Here is an 11,088-nt window from a genome sequence, read left to right as displayed (position 1 = left end):
ACTACTCGTTTGATCGAGGAACAATATTCGCGAATGCGTCGGCGTACCCCTTTGGCAAATGTAGACATTGTAGACTACAGGCTCATAAAGAGAGGTATACGTTTGTACCGCGACACGTTGCTATATCCTTCCTCTAGTAATTAACTTTATAAAAGTAATCTTGGCGATTTTGCCAGATATATGCGATTACTCTTAGAACACGTACAAGATCCTTGAATGTACTCGCTACGGATTATACCAATGTTATTTATTGTCGAATTATATTGTAATTTAGTCCGCGGCGAATGATATTCGCAGCGTACGTTCCTTAAGCGCATATTTATTGAGCTTTCTAAAATTAAATAATATTAAACACCTCTGAACTTTTTTATTGCTCACATGACCATTCTCTTTCATACGCAATTTTAAAACAATTTTAATTTATTTCAAATATTGATATTGGTAGTACTGTATATCTAACCTATCCACAAACAAAAAATTGCTCTAAAGGCAATGGATGTTGTTCTTTTTGGACCCCCCAAAGGTAAGATTTAATATTGTGCTCTAGAGTCGCGCGGATCTATATATCTTTATATCTATATCTATATTTCATCTAAAACTATACGCAATACGTAACAGATGCTGGACACAATGTCAAAGATTTGGTATTGGTTACGTTATTATTTGGAGCACTTATTGGTTGCTGGTATGCATATCAACAAAAGAAAAATTCACAAAAGCATCTTCATAGAATGATGATGGACATGGAAAGTTTGCACAATGCAGAACTCGCACTGGAAACGTTGCAGGTAACTTCTTTTAAAGATATATCGAAACGTGATCCTAACGAAATTAAAAATGGATATCATTAACTAGAAAACTTTATTAAGATTCCCGTACGTATAATCAATTGCAGAAAGAACTGTGTCGGGCGATGCCAGTGTCGAAAAAGTGAAAGTTACATTTCTCTGAGTCCTCTGATTGGTTGAGAGCTTGATTGAAAGTCGACGTAGAAGTATCTTAATAATAAAATTTCACATTTTTGACTTTACGTCGCAATATCTCCGCTCGTAGGGAACGTAGCGGAAAATGTTATAAGAGATACTCCCCCCCCCCCCCAATTCGAACCACAAGCTATCGATCAAGCCTACTTTTAGAACTTTGATCCGTTCACTCGTTATATGAGATCTCAACATCTCGAGTACTCGCAACCCGTCGCGTCGCGTAAAGAGTCACGGTCGGTCTCGCGCTCCGCTTTAACAGAGTCCGCTTGTAAAAAGAACCGTGCGTGCGTGCGTGCGTGCGTGTGCGCGTGTGTGTGTACGGATTTTTGTACATGCATTTACTTCTACAATTTTTTAGATAACGGGCTGAAATTTTGCACACAAATAGAGTATCATAGAAAGTATGTTTTTCTCTAATTTTTTTAACATTCATCAAACGGTATGGATTTTAGGGGAGTTTTCATTTTTCAGAAAAATATGTTTTAAGCTGTAACTTTCTCAATATTTGATATATCGGTCTATTTTTAATTTTATTATATTTTTCAATCTTTTCTATCCCTATATTTCATATAAAATTTTTTAAGATTTGGTTAATCAGTTCTTGAGTTACAGACGTTTGAAATTTCGGAGAAACCGTACATATATAGAAGCCTTATAAAGTTTTGGTCTAATTAACCAAATTTTAAAGAATGATATATACATATAGATAGGGGTAGAAAAAAGACTGAAGAATATAATAGAATTAAAACCAGACCGATATCTCTAATATTGGGAAAATACAGACAATTAAGCTAATTAAAAAAATTTTTTATTTCTTAATTTTATTAATAAAAGTAATTATTATATATATTTAAAAAATTATTTTAAAGTAGAAATAAAAAACTTGTAATAGTATAAAAAATATTAGTCGCAATAAAGATTATCACAATAAGAAAAGTGCACAAGTAGAAACTTGCACATTGCTTCCTCATAGTTTTTAAGTGTGCAAGTAGAAACTTGCCTATTGCTTCCTTATAATGTTTAAGTGTACAAATTATAAATTTGAACATTACTTTCTCACAATTTTCAAATATGCCAATTATAAATTTGCATGTTGCTTAATCAACATTTCATTTCGCTCATAAAGCTTCTTCTATGAGAAAGCCAAATTAATACTAATGATCTACTAATGATTATACATAAAAAAGTGTGCAAGTAGAAACTTCCACATTGCTTCCTTGCAAGTTTTTACTTGCTCACTTAAAAACAATGAGAAAGCAATGTACACACAAGTTTCCACTTGCACACTTAAAAACTATGAGGAAGCAATGTACAAGTTTCTACTTGCGCATTTAAAAACTATGAGGAAGCAATGTGCTAGTTTCTACTTGCACACTTAAAAACTATGAGGAAGCAATGTACAAGTTTCTACTTGCACATTTAAAAACTATGAGGAAGCAATGTGCAAGTTTCTACTTGCACACTTTTTTTTATAGCTAGAGTATCATTAAAGATAAATTGGTGTTGAATTTGGCAATGATCGGTGAGGGGGTTACCAATTTTTGCCTAAAAAGTGTACAAATATTACATATAATCTTATATGTATCATTAAAGGGAGGTTCTTTTGAATTTGGCAAAAATTAGTGAAAGGGTTATCAATTTCTGCCTAAAAAATGTATAGGGTAGACCGAGGCAAATCGGATTAATTAGCACGATAAAATAGCTCGTTTAAAATTATTATATTCTTCAGTCTTTTCTACCCCTATTTTATATATTCTTTAATATATGAAATAGGGGTAGAAAAAACTGAAAAATATAATAGAATTAGAAATAGATCGATGTTTCAAATATTGGTATCTCTAAATAAAGAATATAATAAAATTAGAAATAGCGCAATATTTCAAAATTTACAAAAGTTAGAGCAACCACACATTTCTAAAAAAATTCAATTTTTTTTTAAAAAAGAACCTTTTTATCGATCATCGCCAAATTTAATACCAACCTCCCTTGAATGATACTCCATCGATTAAAAAAAAAAAAAAACAGCCCGATATCTCAATATTTGCGGAAGTTAGAGCAACCACAACATCAAATCTGTGTACATACACACACACACATACTTCCGGACATTTCTTTTTAATGCAATATTTCGACGTTTTAGAACACTGAACATATTAGCATCGAAAACTCAAAAACGACCTTTTCTTTGATTTTTTCTACCCCTATTTCATATATATTTTTTGCTTCCTCATATAGAGGAAGCTTTGTTTTCGTGAATTTCGTATATGAACCTTCGATTGCGTTTAAGTTGGGTGTAGTCAACCAAATTTAAAAAAATTATATATGAAATAGAGGTAGAAGAAACCAACGAAGGGATTGGTTTTTGAATATTTTCTGCCAATATATGTTCAGATTGTTGTAAAACGTCGAAATATCGCCTTAAAAAAATGTCCGTATGTGTGTGTGTGTGTGTGTGTGTGTGTGTGCGCGCGCGCGTGCATGCGTGTGTGTGTGCGTGTGCGTGTGCGTGTGTGTAAGCGCGCGCGCGTGTGTGTGTGTGTGTGTGTGTGTGTGTGTGTGTGTGTGTGTGTGTGTTTGATGTCCGTGGTTGCTCTAACTTCCGCAAATATTGAGATATTGGACTGTTTTTTTTTTTTTTTTTTTTTTTTTGTTTTTTTTTTTTAAATTGATAGAGTATCATTTAATTTAACAGTCAATTCGAAAAGATTTATATTCTACATCATCTATTTGAGATAACGGGCTGAATTTTTTTTTAATTGATAGAGTATCATTTAACGGCAGTACAAAGAGAATCGTTTGTACTCGTTTGAATTACTTTCCTTTTCGTTTGTACCTCAAAGAGTTCGGAAATACAGTTTTTCAGTTTTAGCGTAACCCTTCTACAGGGAACTAAGCCATTTACAACACTTCGGAAAACGGCCAACGGCATTCGAAAGAGAATTGTTTTTACCCGTTTATACTTCTTTCTTTTTCGTTTGTCCCTCAAAAGGTTCGGAGATACAGCGTTTTTCAGTTTAAGCGTAACCCTTTAACAAGGAACTAAGCCGTTTTTTTTTAATATCAGAAAACGCCCAACGGGGCATTCAAAAGAGGAACGTTTAAACTCGTTAGTACTTTTTTCTTTTTCAATTGTACCTTAAAAATACGGAGAAACAGCGTTTTTAAGTTTAAGAGCAAATCTACTACTTAAAGGGAAGTCAGGCAATTTTAAAGATATTGAAAAACAGTCAACGGCATTCGAAAGAGAATCAATGATATTCATTTTGTATAAAAATTTATGCCAATATCTCGAAATAATTGGAGAAGGCAGAGCAAAAAGGAAGTGGGGGGGAGTACGTATGTGATCAGTGCGTTTTCCCGACTCCCCCCCCCCCCCAAACGGCGCAGTGTAGGGTCACTCGTGAGGGTTTTAGCCGGTAGGCTATGGGCCGTGCGCTCCCTGGGGGCAAGCGGGTGGGGGCTTCGGCCTCCTCGCCGCATCCCCCGAAATCGGGGCGCGCGCCCGTAGAATCCGGCACTCCCCTGCCCCGCCCGGGGGACGGGGGGTCTTCCCCGCAAAGGGGCTGGCGGCTGTCCCGAGGAGGGAAGGTGGCGCTCCCCGATCGGGTTTCGGCCCGTGACTGGTTGCCACCGGAAGACCTCTTGGGGCTCCGTCAGTGGAAGATTTCCCTCACGTAATAAAAAAAAAAGAGCAAAAAGGAACATTACTCAAAAAATTCAAAATTTCATAAAAAATGGACCCGTGCACCAATCATCGCCAAATTCAATAACAACCTTCCTTAAATGATATTCTATCAATTAAAAAAAAAAAAAAAAAAACAGCCCAATATCTAAAAAAAATACGAAAATTAAATTAAGCATTTTAAACAAACACGATCCTCGACCAAGCGTTACCCACGGACAGACACATACAGACATTTAAAAAAAAATGTAATTTTTTGACGTTTTGGATAATTCTGAACACATTGGCACCGGCACTAAGAAAAAATTTTTTTCACAAAGACAAAGCTTTCTCTATGAGAGAACAATAAATTACCGGCATATAAAGCATAAAAATTTGGCGTGCCTGGCTTGCATTTTGATATACATTTCTACAAGCATATTTAATTCTTTTATATTTTGATAATAATTCGTAAATTTTGATTTTACATTTTACCTGCAATAATATCAATAACATATATTTTAACACAATAGAAATTTTATGTATGTTTTATAATATTACTTATATTTTATAATATAAAATGATATACTTTTCTTTACAAAAGTATGGATCTTAGAACAAATATACTTGGCGCGAAACGCTACCGTGTCTCTTGATTTTTATTTTGATTTCAGACATTTACATGTCCGAAATGTTTGAAGACATACAGGCACAAATCTAATTTTTATCGTCATAGAAGACATGTTCACGAGAGCAAGAGTTTTCAGTGCCAATATTGCGGAAAAATATATAAGAGACACGATTATTTAAAAGTACACTTAAGAAGGGAGCACACGGAATACTAACCTAATAATTTCGGTGAGTAATGTTCAATATTCTTATCCATGATGGCACTGTAATCTTCAAGTTTCATATCTCGACTTCGTTTCCAGTACAATGTTTAGATTTTTAACAAATTTTTAAATTTTTTCTTACGAAACTTAATATTATATATTTTTATTTATTAAGTAATTGAAAGATTTTATATATGTTCATTACATATTTTACATTACGACTTATAAAATAATAAATTATGAAGTAAATTGCTTTAGCAAAATATTTTTAATTGCAGCACATGTTCGGAAAGCGCAGCTTGCGATGCAACTACTTACACATTCCTGACGCAATAGTTATATTGCTTAAATTCTCCGAAGGATTCTCACGAGACCAAGGTCTATTCTTAAAAGGATTATTTAAAAAATCATATGAAAGATAAGCTTGTGGTTTTTTAAATAACTAGAACATCACAAGTGCGCGCTGCGCGCGCGCCATTTAGCTTTCTTACTTAAATATATATATAATATAAGCTTAAATATATATATATATATATATATATATATATATATATAATATATATATAATATTCATTATTACACACACACACCACACACACACACACACACACACACACACACACACACACACACACACACACACACACACACACACACACGCACGCACGCACGCACGCACGCACGCACGCACACACACACACACACACCCACACCCACACCCACCCACACCCACACACACCCACACCCACACCCACCCACACACACACACACACACACACACACACACACACACACACACACACACACACACACACACACACACATAATTATTACGTATTTATGTAATAATAATAATTATATAATACTATTTATAATTATATTATAATAGATAACAATAATTCCGATTCTTTTATTGCTTAAAATGTAAAATTTTTAGTCAAATAAACAATTTTTTTTCACTCTAGAAGATAAAGCCATTTACGTCTGAACTGGGTCTTGGTCTAAGCCTAATAAAATTTCTACGTATTTCGAAATACATAAATATTTTTCGCAATAAATTCTTCAATAATTTAAATGCTTAGCATTAAATAATTAAATCGATATTAAATAAATTAGGAGATAGAGAATTTTTAATGTTCCAATGAAAACTGTGTTTTAAGTCCGACAAAGAATCGGTGCGCAATTTACTTATTAGGTTGGAAATTTATGTATCTTGGAAATTTGTGTACAGAAATTTTATTAGACTACGAAGATCCAGTTCAGGCCATAAATATAAATGGCTTTATCATCTAAACCGATCGTATATCAAAACGGTCCCTTGTTCTCTTTATATTTATTATTTTCACATCCCATATTACCTAATTCCATAATTGTTTTAAATATTATCTCGGGAAATATTTACGCAATAAAATGTCAAACGTTAAGAATGCAGATTACAGTTATAATAAATGTCCACATTGACCCTCTGGTCGGTTGTAACAATCTTTTATACCCGTTTTCCGAGTTTTCCCAGTGAAGTACAGAGCGAGAACTGTGCGCGAGATATGAGTTTCATATATATTTATAACGGCGGCTATATTTGTTGCGGTCTTTAAGGTAAAGCGCGCAAATGACGTCCGCACGGTGTAACAACGGCAGAAGTTTTCTTCCCGGCGCGAGATGAATTCTTAAACGCGGTACTCGCCCGTTCCACGTTGACGTAGTCGAGGTGAGGGTGCGCCAAAGGGGTGCCTATATTTATAATTCCCCGTTCGGGTACGCCCGTACAAGTTAACCCTTACAATCCCTATAAGCCTCTGGTTATTGAAAGAAAAATCTCCATTTCTCTCATCCACGTTCACTCGAGGTACGCCTGAATTTTTCTAAAGACTCTTTATATAGCGTTTTTTACTGCCAGAACTGGTGCGAACTCAGTGCACATTAATTAATGAAACAAACCTTTAATTAATGAAACAAATTCAACAACATGAAAATATTTGTAAGGAAGAATGTTAAATTTCATTGACAGCTATTCTCTTTGTAACCACTTATAGACACTACTCTTTAATCTTTATGAAATTTTTATGAAAGATACTTTCACTCGCAGATTCCTCTCTCACAGAAACCTTTTTCCTTCCCCCCTCGAAAAAAAAAAAACGCTTGTTATACCTTTCCTAAAACTCACACTTGGTCACGTTGCCGATGATCGGAGTATCTGATGTGTCGTTCGTCCGAAATGCCATAAATGCCAGCTACCGCGGCCATATCTCAGTAGAGACCCTCTAATCAGAGTCTGGACATCAGAAGGTTAAGTTAGGTTGTCCGACATTTTTCTGCAAAATCCTGAGAGAGAGAGATATGTGCTACCTCACTCTCTTCGTTAATGCCTCCTAACCTGCTTATACTGCGTGTACTGGGTCAAGTAGAGTAAATTGTAATAATGGGTGGATGTGCCGCAGAATTTTGTAACAATAGCTCTGCAAAGGGCTATATTATGAAGATATTCCCAAGAGATAAGCATCGTCGAGAGCAATGGGTTAAAAATATGGATCGTCCAAATTGGACGCCAACAAATAGTTCTTACTTGTGCGAGGTAAATTATTTTTTTATTTATTTAATTTATAATAGTTTATTTTAAATATTTTATCATTTAATTAAAAAATGTATAAAGAAATAGTATATACCATTAAATTAATATTTTTATAAAAAAGGAAAGCCATAAAATACAGGTTATGTATATATAAAAGTACATGAAATCAAGTTACATTACTTTTAATTTAAATACTTAAACATTAACATTAATCTTGCTATTCTTTTATTGCTTTCTATTCTTGTTTTCTATGAATGAGAAGCATGGTTTTTTATTAAAATATAATCTTGTTTTCTATGAATGAGAAGCATGATTTTGTATTAAAATATAATATTGTTTTCTATGAATGAGAAGCATGTTTTTGTACTTTAATATAATCTGTTTATTTTTAATGGCATATTAAACTAAAATATTAAACATTATTTATAAAATAAAGTTATTTATTCTTTGATAGTTATATTTTATTAACCTCTTTTTATAGGTGCATTTTGCTCCTGAAATGTGGGAGCCGAACAGAATTGATAATAAAAGAAAATTGAAACCACACGCTGTACCAACCATTTTCGGTTTTTTTTATAACAAAAAGAGTATCCTTTCAAGAATCTATACATAGAGAGAACTTACAGAAACCTACAGAAAACCTAGTAGAGAGAGAGCATATTATTCATGATGTTCAAAATCAAGATCAAAGTGAACAAGAAGTAGGTGTGAGATAATGAAATGTAATAATAAAAAATGACATATATATTTTAATTTTTCTTAATGTATACTTTAATTTATTTCAGATTACTACAAATGAATCTCTCAATGCATCTACAAGCAATACAGTTTGTGATAAATAAAATTTTTGAAGAGAAAGAAATTGAAAATCACAAGTGTTGTAAAATTAATAAAAAAACTGTACAAAACTTAATTTATTTACGTAAAGAAAATAAGATTTTGAGAAATACAAATAAAAAATTAAAAAATATGATTAATAATAATAAGTATAGGCAAATGTTAAAGGAGATGCTAACTAATGATCAAATTCGGACTCTATTTACCAAAAAGCGTATCAAAAATTGGTCAAATGAGACCATTCAACGTGCTCTCAAATTACAATTTACTTGTGGAACCACCGGTTATGAAGAGCTTATCCTACAAGGAATGCCATTACCATCTTTGCGTACATTACGACGAAAGTTAGAAAACTTAAAATTTGAAAGTGGCATCTCAAATGAAATGTTTGACTTTTTAAAATTGAAAGCGTCTCGTTTACAAGATAATGACAAAGAGTGCGGATTAGTTATGGATGAAATGAGCATAACACCGAAAAATATTTACGACTCATCAACAAAAACAATGCTTGGAAACATAACATATCCAAATCAGAAAGGTACAGCAACGCATGCTTTAACATTTATGATTGTAGGTACAGCTCGTCGATGGAAGCATGTTGTAGGTTACTATTTTACAGGTGATTCATTTGATGGAGAAATTTTAAAAGATATCATTTTTCAGATCATAAATAAAGCTGAGAATATTGGTTTACATATTAATTATGTAACCTGCGACATGGGTCCTGGAAATCAGAGACTATGGAAAGCTTGTGGAATAAACGTAGGGCGATATTCTAATCTAAGAAATTATATACCACATCCATCTAATTCTAGTAGATTTTTATATTTTATTGCGGATATTGCACATCTGTTGAAAAATTTAAAACAAGCATTAATTAACAACAAATTTTTTATCTTGCCCCAAGAATTTGTAATAAAATATAACTTGCCATCGAACAGGGTTGAAATTGCACATTTTAATGATTTACTTGAATCTCAAAAAGATTCAGAATTACTTTTAACGCCAAGATTACGTATAGATGATATTGAAAGTACTAATACTTTTAGTAAAATGCGGGTGAATAAAGCAAAAAACGTGTTTTCAACAGATGTCAGTAGTTCATTTGAATTTCTGGCAGATGAAAATTCTAAGCCAGAATTTCTTGCTACTGCTTGGTTTGTCAAAACTATCTCTAGATGGTTCTCGTTAATGACTTCAAGAAATTGTAATAAAGCATTAGGTTTAAAAAATGAAGAAATATACAAAGATAACATTAAATTTTTATACGAAGTTATTGATCTCTTTAATAACATAAAAATCGGTCAGAAAGAAACATTTAAACCTGTTCAAAGAGGAATTATATTATCCACGACATCAATCATTAATCTTGTAGAATATCTTTTAAAAGATCGTAATTTTAAATTTGTGTTAACTGGACGTCTGACACAGGATTGTATGGAAAACCTATTTTCAGTTATACGTCAAAAAAATGTAATTCCAAATTGTTTACAGTTTAAAAACAATTTGAAACTAATTGCTATATCAATGTATATGAGACCAATAGTAGCAGGAAATTATGATTATGATGAAAATGAAGACGAATATATTTCTGACTTTTTAGAATACTTATCAAAAAGTGGTGAAAAGGATAATGTATCAGCTGATATTTCCTTTACTTCTAATGCTTCAGCTACAATTACAAATGACATTCCCCCTTTTAATAACAATACAGTAATAGAATTAAATAGTAAAGAAAAGAACAGTTTATATAGCATAGCAGGATACTGTTTAAAGTCCGTTGAGAAAACATGTACTACATGTTGTAATTGCATACAATCTGTTGGGTCAAAAAAATCATTAAAATTGGAATTTTCTAGATTTGTGACACTTAAATGTTATAAGAAAAATACGTTATACTTCATTAATAAACTAACATTTGAGGTATTCTTAAAATTAGAAAATATATACAGACATTATAGTCCCTATTTTAACATCATGCAGAGAGTAAATTTAAATGAATTTTTACTTGATAAATTTAATTCTGTTCCAGCAGATCATATTCTTAATAATTGTCATAATTTGCGTCAAAAATTATTTAAAAAATTTGCTACCTTAAAACTAAAATTTAAAAACAAACGAAATCTATTAGCTAAGCGTAAATATTATGATAGCAAATCGATGATGATGCATCATTCTTTAAAATAAAATAATGTAATACTTTTT

General features: G+C 32.5%; 2 protein-coding genes across 2 annotated transcripts; both read left to right on the top strand.

The window, feature by feature from the left end:
* The first annotated feature begins 7 nt into the window (after nt 1-7).
* LOC143902862 (stromal interaction molecule 1-like) lies at nt 8-5,984 on the top strand. Its single transcript, XM_077416043.1, has 4 exons — nt 8-523; nt 619-788; nt 5,319-5,502; nt 5,756-5,984. The coding sequence occupies exons 1-3, from the start codon at nt 493-495 to the stop codon at nt 5,487-5,489; spliced, it is 372 nt and encodes a 123-aa protein (XP_077272169.1). The 5' UTR covers nt 8-492; the 3' UTR covers nt 5,490-5,502; nt 5,756-5,984.
* Nucleotides 5,985-7,584: 1,600 nt separating this feature from the next.
* On the top strand, nt 7,585-11,044 carry LOC143902863 (uncharacterized). Its single transcript, XM_077416045.1, has 5 exons — nt 7,585-8,049; nt 8,528-8,656; nt 8,731-8,747; nt 8,832-9,421; nt 9,547-11,044. Exons 1-5 carry the CDS (start codon nt 7,897-7,899, stop codon nt 9,555-9,557), a joined length of 900 nt encoding a protein of 299 aa, XP_077272171.1. The 5' UTR covers nt 7,585-7,896; the 3' UTR covers nt 9,558-11,044.
* Nucleotides 11,045-11,088: the final 44 nt, after the last annotated feature.

The sequence above is a fragment of the Temnothorax americanus genome, unplaced genomic scaffold (genome assembly GCF_048541705.1).
Source record: "Temnothorax americanus isolate GAGA-0224 unplaced genomic scaffold, ASM4854170v1 Scaffold404, whole genome shotgun sequence".
Taxonomy (NCBI): Eukaryota; Metazoa; Arthropoda; class Insecta; order Hymenoptera; family Formicidae; genus Temnothorax; species Temnothorax americanus.
The sequence above is the reverse complement of the archived record's forward strand: the minus strand, read 5'-3'. Positions and strand labels throughout refer to the sequence as shown.